This window comes from Diabrotica virgifera, chromosome 4 (genome assembly GCF_917563875.1).
Source record: "Diabrotica virgifera virgifera chromosome 4, PGI_DIABVI_V3a".
Taxonomy (NCBI): Eukaryota; Metazoa; Arthropoda; class Insecta; order Coleoptera; family Chrysomelidae; genus Diabrotica; species Diabrotica virgifera.
Window position 1 is genome coordinate 164794597 of NC_065446.1, and position 22086 is coordinate 164816682.

Genomic DNA, 22086 nt, shown 5'->3' on the forward strand with positions numbered 1-22086 from the left:
ATAGACGTTGTGTCACATTACATCAATCGAAATTAGACGTCTATAGACGTTCTGTCCGTCAAATGTATAAGCAAGTGTTGTGACACTATATGTATTTTGCAAAGTAAAATAGGGAAAATTCAACGTCTATAGACGTTGTGTCACATTACATCAATCGAAATTAGACGTCTATAGACGTTCTGTCCGTCAAATGTATAAGCAAGTGTTGTGACACTATATGTATTTTGCAAAGTAGAATAGGGAAAATTCAACGTCTATAGAGGTTGTGTCACATTACATCAATCGAAATTAGACTTCTATAGACGTTCTGTCCGTCAACGTGATATTAAAGATGAAAAGTCTTTCACTTAAACCATATTAAACGCCCAATTTAAACCTGGCGTTCGTCAGGGATGTATAATATTCCCATTTCTATTCAATATATACAGTGAATGCATTATGCGTCAGGTATTTAAAGAATGGTAATATGGAGCAACACTAGGAGGAAGAAAAATCAGAAATGTTGGCGTGTTCAACAGAAGAATTGGTAAAAATTAAGAATAAGTCGAGCACGGTGCGTGCGGAATATAGTATAAAAATGAATATACAAAAAACTAAAATAATCATCATCGATACAAATAGAAACAACCAAAGAGCGATAAGAAACATTTCAGGGTACGAAGTGGTCAGACAATTTATGTAATTACTTAGGCTCCGTCATCACTACACATATCCATACACTACAGTGGTCAAAGACAACAAAATCCAACAGTGATTCAATCGGGTAACTCCAAAATATAGCACAATTAAATTGAAAAAATAATTTTATTAACGTTTCGAAGCCCAAATCGGGTTTCGTTGTCAAAATACAAAATACTACTAAATTAAACAAAAATGTTGTAGCTAAATAATAGCAACAACATTTTTGTTTAATTTAGTAGTATTTTGTATCTTGTAATACTACTAAATTAAACAAAAATGTTGTAGCTAAATAATAGCAACAACATTTTTGTTAAATGTAGTAGTATTTTGTATTTTGACAACGAAACCCGATTTGGGCTTCGAAACGTTAATATAGTATATTAAGTATGGAGAACGGTAAGGGTTTTATACCGATTGAAGACAATTGTTTGGAGGAGAAGCGGAGCGACGACTCCAATTATTGTCTGAGATCGGTTACCCTTAACGTTCGGCATGCTTATAACGCTTTTTGCACGATTGATACCATTATAAATTATAAAATTAAACATTTTCGTCATATTGACTAGTTTCATTCATTTTATCAAGATAGATACTTTGGTTGTTAGGTAGTAACTAGGGTGCATAACAACAATGGAGAATTGAGTTTTTATTTAGTTGTCAATAATTTTAAGTACAATTTTGATTATTATAAATTAAAATATGAGCGAAAGTGAATTTGAAGAAATTGAACTGGCTTGGGAAGAAGGGTGTTCCACAATTATTCCCGAAAAATCCAAAATCCGTTATCAAAATACCTACCAAAGTTTTAAAAAATGGTGCGAAGGCAAGAATTTAAGAATCGAAGAAAAGACTCTATTGGCATATTTCGTTCAAAGACATATGCAGTTGAAAGCTCCTGGAAGCCTCTGGGCAGAATATTCAATGATTAAATCCACCGTTTTTCTTTATGATGGCATTGATATTTCCAAGTTTTCAACTTTGATCGCGTATTTGAAGAGAAAAAATGTTGGATACTACTAATGTATGCGATTCTGCAGGAGTTTCTGTTAGAAGTGAAACCACAGCCCAAACAAGTGGGATTTCATTAAATAATTTAACAAATTGTACCATAAGTTTCAATATTAATAAATAATTCGTTAGTTTTCTTTATTCTTTCAAAAAATAAATTAAAATTAAAAGAGTTTTTAACTCGACGGTAAGTGAATTACTTACCGTCGAGTTGGAGTACTTACCGTCGAGTTGGATTACTTACCGTCGACTTGCTAGTAAATGTCACCTACTGACGTAAAATCTGTCACGGTAAACAGTCAAAATGATCAATCGTGCAGAAAAATTATTTTTTCAATTTAATTGTGTCTTATTTCCCATCTAAATAGATAATCAAAAATGCCACAAGGAAATAGCTTCAGAACAACATCCAAAATATACTATTAGTCATTTTAAGTATTTCATAATTTTAGATTTATATTTATATTATACTTGTTTTATTTAGAGAATACAATTCCGTATTAGAAGCAGCTACAAAGGGTGTAGCAAATGCGATAAACTTAGTTCACGGGATTATCTCTGGTGTAATAGCCTTTTTAGCAGCAGTGTATTTTATCAATGGAATATTAGGATGGATAGGAGAATTAGTCGGTAAGTCACATAATGTAAATTTACTACACCTTCTATTCCTAAATTTTATACAATCCGTAACAAATCAAGCAAAACCAAAAATACAAATTACAAAATTTTAATATACCCAACACTCTTATAACAATAAAGATCAAAACATGATAATGACAATGTTGTCAAAACAGTAACTAGAAAATTGAAAAACTCACGAAAGATATAAGAAACCTAATGCAAAAAAGAAAATAAATAAAAGATAAGCACACAACGAACATAGCAGGGTTAAGGAATATCAACAAAAATGTTTCAAAAGCAGTTAGGAAAGACATAAAGAGCTTTAAGATAAAAGAGATAACTAATACCTAATGGTATAAGAGATAAAGAGATAGTTAATATCATATGGTATTAGTTACCTCTAGAACAATATACGTTTACATAGTACTCATACTTATATAGTGGATAAAGAGATAACTAATACCATAGGGTAATATGTATGGTAATAACCTAATAGATAAAGAGATAACTAATACCATATGGTAATATGTATGGTAATAACCATATGGTATTAGTTATCTCTTTATCGCTTTAGTTTTAAAATTCCTTATGTCTTTCCTAAATGCTTTTGTTGAAATTGTTGAAATCATATTATGATCAAAACAAAAGTCCTAAAAGGAAAGTTAAACACAGGAACAAGGAATATTTGTAAGTTGAAAATAGTCTGGGGACTATACGGGGTACCTACTATAGAACATGATATAATCGAGATGATTCCATTCCAGAGCTGGAAATCGCAATCATACAACATCAAAAATTAGAGAAAATTCCGGATATAACCGAAGAGAAAATTGAATCAGTCTTAAAAGGTATAAAGAACAGTGAAACATCCGAAGAAGATGGCAATGTAAGTGAAATGATAAAATTAGGAGGGCAATGGGTCATAAGAACCTTAAAGAGACAACCAAGCAATAGAGTTAAACAGGATAATAGTAAACAAAAGAAATGTGCTTGAAAAGGAAGGTCTTTGATCAATGTGTGCTTCAGGTTCTAACGTATGGAGCAGAAATATTGACCCTTACCAGAGACGTAATAAATAAAATATAAGTGGCACATAATAAAAACACTCTTCCAGTGTTTGTTTTAATTTCATTCCATTATACACCAATCAATGCTGATTGCATTTATAATTTCTAAAATGTTATACATACGTTGTTTTTAGAGAGCGCTTCTCAATCTGTGGTACATGTACCACTGGTGGTATGATACATACCATTATTTTTGTGGTGATACACGAAACGCAAAAACAGCCAAAGTCAGCACCACTATTATAGTTAATTAGATTACCTATAGTCCGTCCGCTATAACTTTTCCCATGCGGTACGATTCATTTTCAATCAAATTAAGTCAAAACAGAAAGTGAAACGTACGCCGATGTGTGTAGTATATAAGTATACAGTATACAAAATGTATATACACATCGACGTTCGTTTCAATTTATGTTTTGACTTAATTTGATTGAAAATGAATCGTACCGCATGGGAAAGTCATAGCGGACGGACTATAGCTACATAAATATTTCAGTTGTTAGGTGGTACCATAAATAATAAAAAGAATTTTGTAGTACATGACTCAAAAACATCGAGAACCACTGTTTTATACAATAGAAATACTGCCTCTCAATTTATCTGGCTTTTATCAGATACCCTAATCCGGTGCCGCCCAAAATCCCGACAGCCAAAATCACGACAGCCAAAATCCCGACGGCCAAAACACCGACACGCCAGAATCCCGACACGCCAGAATCCCGACTGGCCAAAATCCCGACATGCAACAATCCTCGCATAAGTAAAACTTCCGACTTTTGTTTAACACTTTTAATACAAAATACTTTTGTTTAGTAACAAAAAATAAAAACAGATGGCCACAATAAAAAAACAAGAAATAAATGTAATTATATGTTAAAAAGAAACTTATCAAACCTGTCGGGATTCTGTCCTGTCGAGATTTTGGCCTGTCGGGATTCTGGAATATCGGGATTTTGGCCGTCCGGATTGTGGCTGTCGGGATTTTGGCTGTCGGGATTTTGGGGTAGACCCATTCTAATCTATTTATGTCTTATATTTACAGGTCAGACAGAACCATATTGGTCCCTTGAATTAATTACTGGAAAAATATTTATTCCTATCAGTTATATAATGGGCGTTCCTTGGAGAGAATGCGAAAGTGTCGGTACTTTAATCGGTATTAAAACCATGGTTAATGAGTTTGTTGCTTTTGAAAGGATGGGTGTCATGGCTAAAGAAAATTTGCTAGGTGTAAGTAATATGGTAATAAATAAATATAATTTTTTAAATCATTTCATCTGTTAAGAGGAAACAGTAGCGATCAACAGGTAGCAACAAACGCGGTTCAAGATTGCGGCTGTAATTTTGAATATTTTGTCGAGATATTTGGCACACATATTCGTCATATAATAAAGAATTACGGTACAGAGCCCAACTAAAGCAATATGTTAGTGTGTGGAAATTACTCGATAACTAAATAAAATATTGCAAAAATGAGCCTGTACCGCCATTAAGAAGAACAAAAAAATACACTTTCTTCAAATAAACTTTTTTATCCCATGTCTAGATTTTGTGTCACATTGGATCTAGGGATGGGAAAAACCTACCGGTTATAATTTAAAACCGGTTTTTTTCCTCGGCAATAATCGGTTTTTGAGGTTGTTTTTGTCCCGGTTATAACCGGTTTTTTCTTTTTAAAGTAATAACCGGTGAAAAACCGGATAAGTGGAAAAATACTGAATTCCGAGAAAAATGGGAAAAATTTTCGCTCCCCGCGCGTAAATGAGAAATTTTCAGCTGACTGAAACCGATTTCACAACACTGATGACTGATTTCTATACTGATATAAACTGATATCGATTCGAATGGAGTATCGCAAACTAAAGCTTAATGTAAATGTATCCTGTTGGGTATTGGCTATGAATAAAAAAACCAAACACCGGTTTATGGAATAACCGGTTTTTTAACCGGTTATAACTGCCAGGTTAAACCGTAGGTAGAAAAAACCGGTATAACCAAAAACCGGTGTTTTGTCTAAAACCGCCATCCCTAATTAGATCTACTAAAAATCGATTTTCTTTAACAAGAAATCGAACGCGACTGAGTCGGCAACATTTAGCGCGCCTATGAGTATAAAATTATTGTTTTTGATAGTATAATGTCACTGTCAGTGTCGAATTATCGACGCACTGTTGCCTCAGTGTTGAAAGTTCGCAGAACTTTTGAAAAACAAAAATATTAATGACTCGCTACTGTTTACTCTTAATGAAGTTAATTAGTATACTTTATTAGCTGATATATTTATACCTTTCGTTTTAATGACAGTTTTTCCTGTATTTCTCTATCATCAAAATTATCTTATGCCTGGTTGCACTAACAAATCTTAAGCTCCAACTCAGCTCAGCTTATACATCCATAGTTTTCGATTTTTATCTAAACAGGTCTTAACGACTTTCTACACCTTCGGCAAAGAATTAAGGATTTGCATGAAATTTTATTATGTTATAGTTTACTTCAAAAAACTAAGACTTGATTTTTTAAAAATTGTTTTACCGTGCCGCTTAATTACTATTAAGGGTCAAAGATAAAAATTTAACATGGGCTCTTATGGGAATTTTTAAAAAGTTAATAACTTTTGACCCAAATTTACGATTTTTAATTATTTGTGCTTAAATTAAAGGTTTTTTTGTAAGGAATAACATATTAAAAAATGGGGATTGTTTACCGTACCATTTATTTTTTAATTTATTTATTATAATTAATTCCGTAATTTATTCCGTAATTTCCGTAATTTATTATAATTTATTTTTATAAAATATTCAATACTGAAACATATGATTTGAGTATTCTGCTATAAATGCATTGTTACCAACTTTCGCTTGCATATAAGTTTCCCCCCTTTCCTCTGAGAGGCATACCCCGCAACGAAGGTGTAGAACGTCGTTAATAACTGAGGCGAAGTTTAAGATGCAATCCACGAGGCAATCCATTGTGGCACGCTGAAAATTGATCTAAGGCTCAATGGTGCAATGCGTATATTTAGTAAGCTGAGCTTAAGGCACTTCTTAAGTTTAAGATCTGTTAGTGCAACCAGGCATTAGTAACATAGCCTTACTTGCACATTTTTATTTCAGCCACGTACAAAAGTTATAGCCACTTACGCCATATGTGGTTTTTCTAACCCGGCCTCCATAGGAATTATGATATCAGCTCTTAATACATTAATTCCCAATAAAACAGATGTTATCACCAGAGTGGTAATGAGAGCCTGGTTTGGTGGAGCGATAGTATGTTTTATGACAGCATGTATAGCAGGCATTGTGATGCCTGAGGAAGCCCTCTAGATTAACTTAGTTTGTGGAGTCTACAGCAAGGTCCGTAAGACTGACGGGACGGACCTGATTATTTATTACGAAATGAATAAAGAAGCTATGTTGTCTATTACCTGCTATTTTTTTACAAATCATTTTATATTAATTTCCGGACTAATGCACTACTATAGTAGTGGAGTCAAAGGAGATTTTACTTACCTACGGAGAAAATCGAACAAGATATACCTAATCTGATTTGGAAATGTATAACAAACAACATATCAAAAGTTCTACTCGAAAAGTGGGTACTTAATTTTTTTATTAAACAAATTGACATTGGCGCACTGTATTGCAGCGTTCAGCCGACCGCGCGGTTGGCTTAATATAACATAACTTTTTAATGAACTAAATTTTACAAATTGGAAATGAAAGACGAACATTACACCTATTTTATAGTTTTATTACAAAAAAAATGTGCGTAAGTACAGTGTGGGTAGAAAATGGGACTTACATGAACTTTATTTAAAAATTATTAAGTGTGTTACTAATACAACTTTACATAAATATATACATCTAAATTGCTATTTTTCAAAAGTCCATATAAGATCTGAAGCCTTGAAAGAAAATCCAGAAAAATAGTTTAGATAATCTAATAACAAATAAGTCTGAAATTATCTGCAATAAATATTGATTCTAGATATTCATAATTTTTTATATTGTTCAATACAAGTTATATACAATATACAATATACTTATTAGTCCAGGACGCATCTGTTTTGAGATGGAAGTTGAGAGGTGACTCAAATTTTTTTGCAGAAGTTGCTTGAAAATAACTCAAATAATAATATTTGAGTTATCCTCCCACTCAGAATGGTCCGGAACATTGTTTAAATAATCAAAATGTCAAAATATAAAGGAAAAATTCGATTTTTTTATTGGTTTTTTGGTTATAACTTTAAAACTGTTCATTTCTGAGAAAAGTTGTACTGACATAAAAGTTGCTTAATTATATTTCCTACAATATAGAAATAGTTAAAAATTTAAAAAATAGTCACTCTTGTTGCAAAATAGCAATAATTGCGAAAAAACCATACAAAAACAAATATTCGCATTTTACGTTTTTCAACCATTTATGCTATACTTAGGACCTTCATATTTTACCCAGATAAACTTTATGATATAGTAAAAAAACACTGTAAATTTCATTAAGTTCGGTTTAATAGATTTTGCAAAATAAATTTTGCAATCCAGCTTTCGCAAAAAAAATTCATTGCTTTTAAAAGTTGCAGGACTGAAAATAAAGCAGATAGCAAGTTGAATTTTTTTTGCTTATAGAAGCGTACTGTACCTTTCATTTGAAATTTGCAAAATTAAAATCGATTAATTACCACGGCGTCAGGAAATTTTTTAAGTAAACATTAATTTTGGTGCTACGCGCAGGACAGCGGTATTCGATTCACACAAGTTGATTTCCACCAAAATTTCTTCCAATCTTTATCTAATATATTATTTTTTTACTCTATATTTTGTTGTATTTTAATATTTTAATTCCACAAAAATCAAACTAATTTTGTTATTGTTTGTGAAATATTGTTTAAACAATTGCATATAAAGGATAGAGTATGTGTTTCTATTTTGCAATAAACAAATTTATTTCTTTATATCGAAATGTAATAAAAATTTAAAATGTATCAATCATTATCAAAGGTCATTGGAATGCCCAATCAGAGCAAACTATCCAGTGTCCTGCGCGTAGCACCAATAATTAATGTTTATTTAAAAAAATGTCTGACGCCGTGGTAGTCAATCGATTTTAATTTTGCAAATTGCAAATATAAGGTACAATACACTTCTATAAGCAAAAAAAAATTCAACTTGCTATCTGCTTTATATTTAGTCCTGTAACATTTTGAAAAAATGAATTTTTTTTTGCGAAAGCTGGATTTCAAAATTTATTTTGCAAAATCTATTAAACCGATCTTAATGAAATTTACAGTGTTGTTTAACTGTATCATAAAGTTTTTCTGGGTGAAATATGAAGGTATATGATAAATGATTGAAAAACGTAAAATGCGAATACTTGTTTTTGTCTGGTTTTTTCGCAATTATTGTTATTTTGCAACAAGTGTGACTATTTTTGAAATTTTTAGCCAATTCTATATTGTAGGAAATATAATTACGCAACTTTTATGTTAGTACAACTTTTCTCGAAAATAAATACTTTTAAAGTTATAATCAAAAAACGAAGAAAAAAATCGAATTTTTCCTTCATTTTTTTTGATATTTTAATTATTTAAACAATGTTCCGGACCTTTTTGAGATGGAGGATAACTCAAATAATATTATCTGATTTATTTTCAAGCAATTTCTGCAAAACCATTTGAGTCACCTCTCAACATCCAAATGTACTAATATTTTTACAGATGCGCACTGGTCTATAAAGAGAAACAAAAATTTGCTGAAGTTTCATAACTTTTTAGATATTTTCATCCTCTTTGATTTTTGTATTAAATAAGAAGAATCAATTTCTGCTACATAAGTAGGTACATTTAGTTATTCAGTTTTTTCCAAATTAAATTATAAAAAGTTGTGTATTAATTAAAAACATATGTTTTTTTTCTTTAAACTTATAGATACTTAATTATAATTTGAGAATCTGCAAAAAATCGTTGCTTCAACCTATATTATTTGTAATACTTATGTATATATTAAGTCGTCACTTTGTTTACTTATTAACTATTTGTATGTTACTCAGTGTACCTGTTTATAGTTATATTAAAACTTTTAAAACTTATTTTGAACATTATTTTCATCAACTCTATTTCCTACTTTTCCCTATTTATAGTAATTTCTTAAACACAACCTTGATAGGTCTCTGATCGATATCGTTTTATGAGATCTTAAGAGGTTTTTTTTTCTCTTTTCTTTGACTCTAATGACCTCTAGGTAAAGTTAGACTCCTTTTATTTAGTATTAAGTAAATTAGAATAATATGTATTTTAATAGATGAAAGATGAAGTTTTCGATCCTCATAGCATTATTAATAATATTTAGAAAATATTAAAATATTACTAAGAGATTTTTAAATCGAAAACTTATTGGTCCATTTCCTTGGTAACACCTCCAAGGCTTCTAAAATTTGCAAGCCAAATGGATGCTGAAGCGAAGAAGAGAAGAGGGAATTCAAAAAACTTACAATTCACGACCCCGTCTGTTCAGCTGGTAAATTCCAACAGAAAATGGACCTAGTTACTCGAACGAGTAAAGACCAATATAAAAATAAAATAAAAATTTTATTTTTAATTCAGTTGCAATGCGAAGGCAAAACAATCTTACTTTTCAATTAGAATACGGAGCGCAGTCCAGTCCCTTGAATCGCGATTTTCGGCTCTTATTGGAGCCTCATCGGAAAGAACGTAGGCTTGTTCTCCATATCCCAATTGATCCGCACTGAGAGGTTCGTGAATTGTAAGTTTTTTGAATTCCCTCTTGTCTTCTTCGCTTCAGCATCCATTTGGCTTGCAAATTTTAGAAGCCTTGGAGGTGTTACCAAGGAAATGGACCAATAAATTTTCGATTTAAAAATCTTTTAGTAATATTTTAATATTTTCTAAATATTATTAATAATGCTATTAGGATCGAAAACTTCATCTTTTAATTGCCAGATGACGCTAGTTACCTAATATTTTCACTTCAGTTGCAATGGGTGGGAAAACCTCTCAGTGCGGATCAATTGGGATATGGAGAACAAGCCTACGTTCTTTCCGATGAGGCTCCAATAAGAGCCGAAAATCGCGATTCAAGGGACTGGACTGCGCTCCGTATTCTAATTGAAAAGTAAGATTGTTTTGCCTTCGCATTGCAACTGAATTGAAATAAAATTTTTATTTTATTTTTGTATTTTAATAATTTATATTAGTTTTAATAGTTTGTTTTTTGTATTAGTATTAATTATTATTTTCAACATGATTGTATCTGGCTAAATAGCTAAGTGCTAAAGCCACAAATAAAAAAAAAATAAATAAAATTTCCTACTTTCCGTTTCCTATTTTTTATGGCTTGACAGTAACCACATGTGATCATATCGATGTCTTAACACATTGAATCAATGTAAACGTCCATTATTTTATTGTTAATATTTTATTATATCTATGTACTCATACGACGAAATAATGTAAAATAGTTTTTAATTCAATAATTACATTCATGAAAATAATACATATATTTCACTGTATCAATGTACCGATACCTTGATTTTTAACTATAAAGTACATTGAATATTACGTACTAATTCATCAAATTAAAAACTAATGTTCATAGAATTAATGAACTAATTCGTTAATCTAACGAACATCATTCTTTGGGTTAATGTATCCAATTCGTAATATTAACGAACTTTTTATTGGTTAATGTTTTTGAGTATTAGTTAATATATCTACTTACATTGGACCAATGATACTGATCTTTAGACGAAAATTAATGCTCAACGTTTTTGAATCAATGTTTTTTTCATTATATTTACGTACTTTTTTGGTTCAGTGTACTATTTCGTCGACTTTAAACAGTACTTCCGGTTACAACTCTAAAACCGGAAGCCCAAGGTTAAAGGACCCCGCAGAAACTAGGGATGGGAAAAACCTACCGGTTTAAACCTAAAACCGGTTTTTTTACTTCACAATAACCGGTTTTACCGGTTGTTTTTTTGTCCCGGTTATAACCGGTTTTTTCTTTTTAAAGTAAAATCCGGTTATTAGGTTTTTACGGTGATTAGGATTAGGTTAGGTATTATTCTGGATCCCAATCATAATTATTATTCTCAAGTAATTATTCCACACAAAACCATAATTCAAATTTTATTTTATTTTATAAAATATAGAAGCAAACTGAAAGTGCAATCTCACATCAGCCAGAAACAATTATTAAGTTTTATTATAATATTTCCTTGAAAAGGTATTTGTAATCATAATATTTACGTAAGAAGTGATCTGGTTGAATTGGACACAAACATCATCTATTTTTCACACTTAACTCTTAACATTGAAAGTGGGTGAATGACTTTTTCTGATTACCAAACATAATGCTCTGACTATGAATATCGAATTACTGATGTGTATATGAATACGAATCTCCAAGAATTTTGCTACGTTTTCAAAACGATACACTCATACAGAAAGTATTAAATGAGTTAAAATGTACCTATTCTACAAATATACAAACGTGTCAAAAGAAATATGGGCTATTCCACGAACATACGCCTGTTTTGGATTACTTCGACAACGAATATTTTACTGTGCAACATAAGAAGTACGAAAGTAAATGGCGCTAATAATTATTCCAATAAACAACAATGTAATTTGCAATTTACTTTCGTTCTTCTTATTTTGCACAGTAAAATATTCGTTGTCGAAGTAATCCAAAACAGGCGTATGTTCGTGGAATAGGGTTTATATGTTCTTTCGATAGTATGTACTAATTTTGATCATATTAATATCGAGTCAAAAACATTTTTTGGGTATAAATAATTATGTTAATGTTTATATTATTGAATGGAGAATTAAATAACCTTTCACACGACTCCTATTCTTATTTAAAAAAAATCATCGATTGCGTCATCACGCACAGGCAAATGACGTCACTAGTATGATATATATACCAAAAAATTATAATTTAAAAATAAAAATCTACCTGATTTGTAATTTATCTCTAGAGTCGCCCATTCTCGAGAAAATGAATTTATTCCAACTCAAACGTCCTCACTGTACCTATAACTTAAGAGGCTTATATCTTAAAACCATGATTTTTTAGAGCTACGCGCCCAGTGAGTCTTTTGTTCTACACATCAAGGATCATCAGAACCCAAAGTTTCACAGCATTGCGTCGTCCTTTCTAATTTTTAATATCATCCTTTGATTATAATCTTTCATTTGACACTTCATTTGTCATTCTACCTGGTATAATGACGGAGGAGTTGTGTTTACGTACGGACGGACGGGCGGACGTGGATAATGCAACGGTTTCATATGGTTTTTTTTTCAAAATGGGTGAAAACAATAAAACTCGCAAGACAATAACAATACCAGTACGTTAACCTCACTCAAATACAAATCACCTGCATAAACCATATCTATAAACAATCATATGTGTGAAAAAACAGCCTGCACACTAATATTCAAACATCTCTACCAACCTCGTTTTTAAAGACAAATACATAAAAGTTATACCATTGTAAAGGGGAAAACATGGTGGACCTAAATAGCCATTCTGCCTAAAAAGGGCACATAACCCTATGTACCCTTCTCACGTCGACCGCCTCAATTATTTATACAGGACGCCCATAAATTTTTTTTTGAATTAACTTATTAATTGAGACAAAAAGAAGAATGTATGTAATTTATACACTGCAAAATACATTTTACTGCTGTCAGAAAACAGAAAAAAATGTTAGTTAAAAAAATAAAAATTGCTTTTCGCTTAAATTAAATGTTCAAACTGCTAAGAGGCAGGTGGGTGGCAGCTTTAATATTGAATTTAAGCGAAAAACAATTGGGTCTGGATCCCGCGTATGAAAAAAAAGTTGATTAATAGCAAGCTGAAAATAGCTTAAGGGTGTCTAGTCGGATAAACTTTGATATATGGGAACATTGTAACAGGGGCAGTTTTAATTGTGGAACAGGTTAAAAATTTGGAACGGTCAGACCACGAAAACGGCACATTTATTTTGTCCGACAGAACAGACTTAAACTCTCCGAACAGAGATTAAACTCTCATGCAAAAATCAGACTGCTATTTATCACCTGTCATAGTTCCTGTCATATGAACTCATTATCATACTCATTAAAACGCCCATTTGGTGATAAATAGCAGTCTGATTTTTGCATGAGAGTTTAATCTCTGTTCGGAGAGTTTAAGTCTGTTCGGTCGGACAAAATACATGTGCCGTTTTCGTGGTCTGACCGTTCCAAATTTTTAACCTGTTCCACAACTAAAACTTCCCGTGTTCCAGTGTTCCCATATATCAAAGTTTGTCCGACTAGACACCCTTAAGCTATTAACAAATTTTCAGCTTGCTATTAATCAACTTTTTTTTCATACGCGGGATCCAAACCTAAATATTTATTTATCAAATAAACATTTTTTTCCTGTTTTCGGAAAACAGTCAAATGTATTTTGAATTAAATAAATTATATACATTATTTTCTTTTGGTCTCAATTAATTTAATTAAAAAAAAATTTTTGGGTTCACTGTATAAATAATTATGTTAATGTTTATATTAGTGAATAGAGCATTGAATAGCCTTTCGAATGAGCTATCACATGACCCCTATTCTCTTTTAAAAAATTCATCGATTACGTCATCACGTCCAGATGGATGTCGTCACTCTTCTCTTCTTCTTCTTAGCCTTCTATAGTCCACGTTTGGACATAGGCCAAACGGCCAACTCCTTACATCGGTCTCTATCCTGAACAACATATTTCCAATTTGTTCCGGCTACTCTTTTAATATCATCAACCCACCTCATCAGTGGTCTTCCTCTCGGTCGTTTACTTTGGTAAGATCTCCAATGTTGTATTGCTGTATTCCAACGTTGGTCTGTTTGTCTAACAGTGTGGCCTGCGAAGATCCATTTAAGTTTGGCAACTTTTCTTGTTATGTCCTCGACTTTTGTTTTTGATCTTATCCAGTCGTTGCTCTTTTTATCTGACAGTCGTATACCTAACATTGCTCTTTCTGTTGTGGCTAGTTTATTCATATTCATATTTGCCTTGGTTAGGGTCCAGGTTTGACATCCATATGTCATGATAGGAAGAATGCACTTTTTTCTATGGATGCTATACAATGTGCAACTTCTCTCACTACTTACATACATTCAAAATGAACAATTTCTCAGGCAGTGAGAAAAGTCGGCCATTGCAGTGAGAAATATTTTTTCTCACGGGTTCACCGCCGGTTTACATACATATGATCGCCATTTCCATGGTAACATGCACAATACAAACACAATTATTTTTGTCAAACAAAATGTGTTCAAACTTGTCAAAACTTATCAAAAATTAGCTTTTAAGACTGTTCAACTGTGAATTATAATTTTAAATAAATAAAGTATATAAATATTAAGAATATTAAATACCTATGTGTATACAGGGTGTTTCAATGGGAAAGTAACATACGTTAACTGTAGAAAGAGGACACTTGGGCGATCTCAAAAATACCATACTTAATGGATCTTACTCCATTAATAACAAAGATACTGGGTGTTTTATCTATTTTGCCATTTTCTTAATTGGTTCATAACTTTTTAACCACACTGTATATTTATTTTATATTTGGCACGCAAATATCATTTAAGGTGTAAAATAAATTTATTTATTTACAATTGTAAAAAATCCAGATCCGGATTAAAAAATATTGGAAAAATGTTCCGACCCCAAAACAACACCCTGTACATTAAATTTTTTTAAAATGGATTTTTCAGTTGAAAAGAGGATGAAAAACTAAATTCAGTGGTATCATTTGAATTTTCGGCAAAATGATTTTTCTGGTGAAATTTTGAATTTGAATTCGGAAATTAATTGAATTGCGAGAGCTCTAAGTAGAAAAAAATTGAAATACAGCTTACAACTTGTCAACCTCACTGTATATTGATTTTATATTTAACACGCGAATATTCTTTTAGGTGTCCAATCAGTTAATTTATTTACAATTATAAAAAATCCAGGTCCGGTTTAAAAAATATTGTGTAAATATTCCGACCCAAAAAACACCTTGTATATTAATTTTCTTTAAAATGGATTTCGCATTTGAAAAGAGGATGAAAAAAAAGATTAGTGGTATAGTTTGAATTTTCGACAAAATGATTTTTCTGGTAAAATTTTGAATTTGAATTCTGAAATTATGTCAATTGCGAGAGCTCTTGTAGAAAAAATTAAAATGCGACTTAATTTTAATTAATACCATTATTTAATCTAAATTAGTAAAATGTTAATATTTTAGTGTTTTTTTATTATGTGAGAAAAATAGTTTTTGGCGAATATTCATCTTTAAATAATGAATAAATTATAAACGGTCAATAAAGAATACATCACTTTAATCAACAAAATAGCTAAAAATTATAACAAAACAGCGAAAATTTGCAGCCTAATCACTATTCAAAACTAAAGTACTTATTCAATATTACCACCATCAAAAATTATTTTTTTATACGTAGGTACGGTCAGTTTTTGTAGTTAGGTACCTAGCGTCATGTGTACTGTGTACTGTGTGTGTTGAGTAGGTAAGTGTCTTGTTACATTGCAAAGTCGACGTCATTGTCTTTGCAAAGAGACGCTAATTGTATCCGAACGTCTGCGGTCCCTCCGATGAGTACCGATCCCACAAGGACAGAAACTATTTTCATTTATTAATTTATAATAAACGAAAAATTTCTGACCCTGGTGAGATTCGAACTCACGACCACTCGGACCTTTCGATCCAAAGGTAGGCGCTCTTACCACTGAGCCACAGAGGGGTCATCAAAAATTATTGTTATGTGTGCAAATGTTAATATTTTACCAATTTAGATTAAATAATGGTATTAATTAAAATTAAGTCATATTTTAATTTATTTTACTTTGAGCTTCGCAATTCACATAATTTCAGAATTCAAATTCAAATTTTTACCAGAACAATCATTTTGCCGAAAATTCAAAGTATACCACTAATTTTGTTTTTCATCCTCTTTTCAAATGCAAAATCCATTTTAAAAAAATTTTATATACAAGGGGTTTTTTGGGTTGGAACATTTATACAATATTTTTTAATCCGGACCTGGATTTTTTATAATTGTAATTAAATTAATTGACTGGTCACCTAAAAGAATATTCGCATGTTAAATATAAAATCAATATACAGTGTGGTTGACAAGTTGTAAGCTGTATTTCAATTTTTTTCTACTTAGAGCTCTCGCAATTCACTTAATTTCAGAATTCAAATTCCAAATTTTACCAGAAAAATCATTTTGCCGAAAATTCAAAGTATACCACTGAATTTAGTTTTTCATCCTCTTTTCAACTGAAAAATCTATTTAAAAAAATTTAATATACAGGGTGTTGTTTTGGGGTCGAAATATTTTTCCAATATTTTTAAACCGGACCTGGATTTCTTACAATTGTAAATAAATTAATTTATTGTACGCCTTAAATGATATTTGCGTGCCAAATATAAAATAAATATACAGTGTGGTCAAAAAGTTATGAACCAATTAAGAAAATGGCAAAATAGATGAAACACCCAGTATCTTTGTTATTAATGGAGTAAGACCCATTAAGTATGGTATTTTTGAGACCGCCTAAGTATTCTCTTTCACAGTTAACGTATGTTACTTTACCAATGAAATACCCTGTATATGTATTTTATTTCAATTTAAGCATATAGTATACCTAAAAGCACCTAAATTATTTAATTTTGAAGTTTGAACTCTTGATAAAAACGCATCCATAGAAAAAGTACAGTGTACAACACGAGAGAACATGACATATTTCTCTCTCGCTTGATTTGCGGCACTCGCCTCGTGCCTCGGCTCGTGAAAACACACTTCTGCGCTCGTGAGAAATATGTCTTTTTTCTCTCTTGTTGTACAATATACTATTTTTAGACTGGACTTTTTCTATCTCACTGCCATTTATAGTTATACGTCTGGGGTCATCTGTGTTTGTCATTATTTTTGTTTTTCTCATGTTCATTTTTATGTCGTCACTAGTATGATATATGTCAAAAAATTATAATTTAAAAATAAAAATCGACCTATTTCGGGATTTATTTCCAGAGTCGCCCATTCTCGAGAAAATTAATTTATTATAACTCGAACGTTCTCACTGTACATACGTCTGTTATTTCTGCTTACAACTAAGCAATATCTACCATAAAATTCTACTAAATCGTCAACAACAAAACAAAGTTAAGTAAAAGAATGAAAAGTACGTGCAGTGATGTGCAGGAAAAGGGTGTCATTGTCCTTCAAAGTAACAACAATATTGAAGTCATGCTATAAAACATGAATAAACATGGAACAAATCAAGAAGCCTTCAAAAAAGATGTTATGACAAAACTGTCAAAATTAGAAGGTAGCAATAAAAGAGCTCCATCCAGGGGCAAATAAAAACAATAAGTTTGTCAACAATGTTAGCCTCTACTGGGCAATTCCTCCCACGAATAAATATCTTTTTGGGAAGGTATTTTAGCCAACTAATATTGCTATGCTGTTTTAAATATTTCTCTCTTTTCCTACGGTCCTTTTCTACAGTATCTTGGTGCGTAACTTGGATGCAAGGAATATATCACAACATAGAATTGATTTGTGTCTATTCTGCGTTACGCAGTCACTTTGCAGTGAGGGCAGCATATCCCAATATAAAACTTATGGAACCTTGCAGCTCAGTGTTGCCGGTTTTAAGCAGACGAACTTAAAGTCCGTCTAAATAGAATATTCCAGAAGTCCCAAACATCTTGATTTGAAAATCTGTGGGTTTTATTATTTTTAAATAATTCATATAGATAGGTTCTATGAAAGATATTTATACGATATTACAGATATATCATTTGAATATTAATTATAATTCTGTGGTTTGGTTCTAAAAAGGCCAATATCAAATTTTTGCTTTTTGTACAGCTTTCTTTTGAATTTAATATTGACCAAACAAAATGCAAAAAATTGAAATTGGCCATTTTAACACCAAGTCACATAATTTGGCTTATTGCTAAAAGGGCCAGTGTCAATTTTTTGCATTTTGTTTGGTCAATATTAAATTCAAAAGAAAGCAGTACAAAAAACAAAAATTTGACATTGGCCCTTTTAGAACCAAGCCACAGAATTAGCCTGTGATTAATATTATATTTAATAGTTATTTATGATATCAGTGTTAAAAGTACAATTTTAAGGCACGCATGTGAAATTCACATGAGTGCCTTAAAAATGTACTTTTTAACACGTGTACTTTGTACGCACGTAAGAAGTTATACTTCTATTATATGATTTCAACGAAATAAATATACTTTCAACAGGTTATTTGTATTTAAAGATTAAACTAATTTTTACTTACTACTTTCCAAAAATTTAATTTTGAACTGACAAATTTAATAGACCAAGTGAGGTATAAAAATACTTTAAAATTTATTTAATATAAATATTAATATCTCTTGGCAACACTGTTCTTCATAAGAGGCTGTACTGAAAGGTGACCGTGGAACGCAGTATAGGAGTATATCATAAAAATATAATTAATTTCAAAGACTAAGTTAAAGACTAAGGGCCGGTTGTTCGAACGCTAATCAACAATGATCACTATCAAATATTTAATTAATGTCACCAACTGTCAATGTCAACTTTTATTGGGTTGCTGAAAACATAATTATTGATTACAATTATGAAATTAGTTAATCAATTATGTTAATAATTGTTATGTTAATTGATTAACTGATCTCATAATTATAATCAATTATGTTTTCAGCAACCCAACCAAAGTTGACATTGACAGTTGTGACAGTAATTAAATATTTGATAGTGATCATTGTTGATTAGCGTTCGAACAACCGGCCCTTAGTTTTTTAAACTAAAATATTTTTAAAAGATTTTTAATTGAAAAACTTATTGGCCCATTTTCCTGGTGGCACCTCCAAGGCTTCTACAATATGCAAGCCAGATGGATGCTGCAGTGAAGACAAAAGGAAAGGAATTCTACACTATGCAATTCACAACCCCCGTCTGCAGCTTGGTAAGACACCGCCGTGTTGCCTGAACAACAGGTAACACAACACCGAAAACCACCTGTAATAAAATTACAGAGCGTAAGTGAGACAGGGGCCATCCTCAGCATTGCCCAAAAACAAAAAATCATCACGATAAATAAGATCTCCAGGAGCGATAGGGAAACCCTCATACAAGCAAAAAGCTCCGAAGACTATAGAAATATGGTCAAGATAGTGGAAGAATATGCGAAAGTATATGACGCCAAAGACAAAACCAGAAGGCTACAATGGATAGCCTTCCCGCTGGACGAAGACAGAAAACCCAAAATGGTTTTAAGAGGATTACCCACTAACACCACCGAGGAAACAATAAAACAAGAAATGGCAGAACAATATAATATTGTCTGCCACTCAGCAAAGAATATGTCCACAAGAGCTGGCCCCAAGAGACAGCTCCCAATGTTCGTTCTGACTCTGGATCACAAGGACATCGAGGGAGCAAAGCGGATAACCAACCTGTGTCACATGAAGGTCGTGGTAGAGGACCTACGGAAGGCAACCGGACCGACGCAGTGCTTCAACTGCCAGGGATACCACCACGCCCAGAACGCGTGTCACAAAGACCCGAAGTGTGTTAAGTGCGGCGAAGACCACTCTACAAAGCAGTGCAAACGTGCCAGAGATGTAAAAGCAACATGCGCCAACTGCAAAGGCAGCCACCCAGCCAGCTACCGAGGATGCCCTAGATGCCCAACATGGGGAAGACCACCACCAAGGAGGCCACAACAATGACGACCGCAAGCAACCGGGGTTTCCTACGCCCAGGCCACGCAAAACACGCAGAACAACACAGCGATCCCAGAATGGTCACCAACATTGTGACTAAGGTAGTCAAAGAAGTGATACTGATCACCAGGGAGGCACAGAAGTAATGCTGGCAGACAGGGGATACTTGAGGATAGGCTCCTGGAATCCGGGTGGCATATCAACAAACCAAAACATCCTAGACGAACTCGCCAACAGATACGAGATGGACATCGTAGCCATACAGGAAACCAAGCTTACCAACAACTTTAACCTAAAGTTTCCAGGGTACGATGTATATAGGAACGACCACACAAGAAGATCAGGAGGAACTTCCATCCTAGTCAAGAAGGGAATTAAACACACAAGATTCACGACTCCACCACTAGTAAACATGGAGGCAACAACAATAGAAGTGAAAATGAGGCAAGGCGCAGTCAGAACAACATCAGCTTACGTAAGACCGCAAGACCCTTTAATGGATGAAGACCTAGATGCGTTCCTAAACATCGCCGAATCAACAATAATAATAGGAGACCTAAATGCGAGATCCCCCAACTGGAATGATAGAGCTACGAACCGTAACGGAAGACTACTAAACAGCTACATAGAAAGCAACGAAGATATAGTGGCAATGGGCCCAGAAGATCCAACACACTTCCCAGGAAACGGACTTCCCACACACATAGACATCGTTGTTGCTAAAAACCTAGGACTTCAAGCAGACCTAATCACACTAGACGAAGGAACCACAGATCACAACCCCATTCTACTAGAACTAGGAACATGGGAAGAAACAAACCAACCGAAAAGAATTAAAAAGGAAATAAAGTGGACAAATTATAAAAGACTAGTTAGTGAAAGAATAAATATAGTGCCAATCATAAACGATCCAGAAGAAATAGAAGAAAAAGTCCTAGAACTAGAAAACATCATACAAGAAGCAATTAGAAACAGCACAACGGAAGACGAAGTCGAGATCCATACGGGAAGGTTCAAAGACATACCACAAGAAATAAAAGACCTTATAAGGGAAAAGAACAGAGCGAAGCAAATAGCCAGAAGAACAGAGTAGATAAAGCCTGGGCAAATACATTAAATAGAGAGGTGAAGACGGCTCTTCGACTACACCGCAGCGAAAAATGGGACAACTATGTACAAGAGATGGAAGAACAAGATTCAAACATGAAAAACGTCTGGAAGCTCCAGAAAATACTAACAAGCGACAGAAAACCCATCCCCCCATTACATGGTGAAAACGGCATGGTATACTCCATAGAAGAAAAAGCTGAGGCGATGAGGTCCACACTCGAAAGAGAATGCAGGCTAAACTTCCATGAAGACGAGGACGCAGACTTCATGGAAGAAGTCGAAGAGCAAGAAGAAAGACCAGAGGACCCAGAAGACATCATCCCCCCGACACCACCGGAAGAAATAAACGAACACATAAGAAACAGTTCACCGAGAAAAGCGCCTGGTCTAGACGAAATATCAAATAGAGCCCTAAAATACCTTCCCAGAAGAGCTATAGTGTATTTTACAAACATAGTGAACGCGATATTAAGATACAAAAAATTCCCAAACAGATGGAAAGAGGCCCATGTCATCATGATCCCAAAACCTGGCAAAAACCACACATTCCCGCAGAACTACAGGCCAATCAGCTTACTCCCAGCGATCAGCAAGATAGTGGAAAGAATCATCCTCAGAAGACTGCAAGCGGAAACAAACAGACTAGAGATAATCCCAGAAGCTCAATTTGGATTCAGAGCAGAGCACTCCAGTGAGCTACAAGTACTCAGACTAACTGAGTACATAGCAGCTGGTTTCAACGATAAGCAGTACACTGGAGCAGCATTCCTGGACGTAAGCAAAGCTTTCGACAGAGTATGGC

The 22086-nt window shown here is 32.9% G+C and overlaps 1 protein-coding gene across 1 annotated transcript in view; it reads left to right on the forward strand.

The window, feature by feature from the left end:
• Positions 1 to 6800, forward strand: part of LOC114332328 (sodium/nucleoside cotransporter 2) — a 100663-nt gene extending 93863 nt beyond the window's left edge. The window contains exons 9-11 of the mRNA XM_028282114.2: positions 2174 to 2319; positions 4420 to 4607; positions 6491 to 6800. Coding sequence (XP_028137915.2) covers positions 2174 to 2319; positions 4420 to 4607; positions 6491 to 6700 — 544 coding nt within the window. The 3' untranslated portion in view covers positions 6701 to 6800. The remainder of the gene's footprint in view (positions 1 to 2173; positions 2320 to 4419; positions 4608 to 6490) is intronic.
• Positions 6801 to 22086: the final 15286 nt, after the last annotated feature.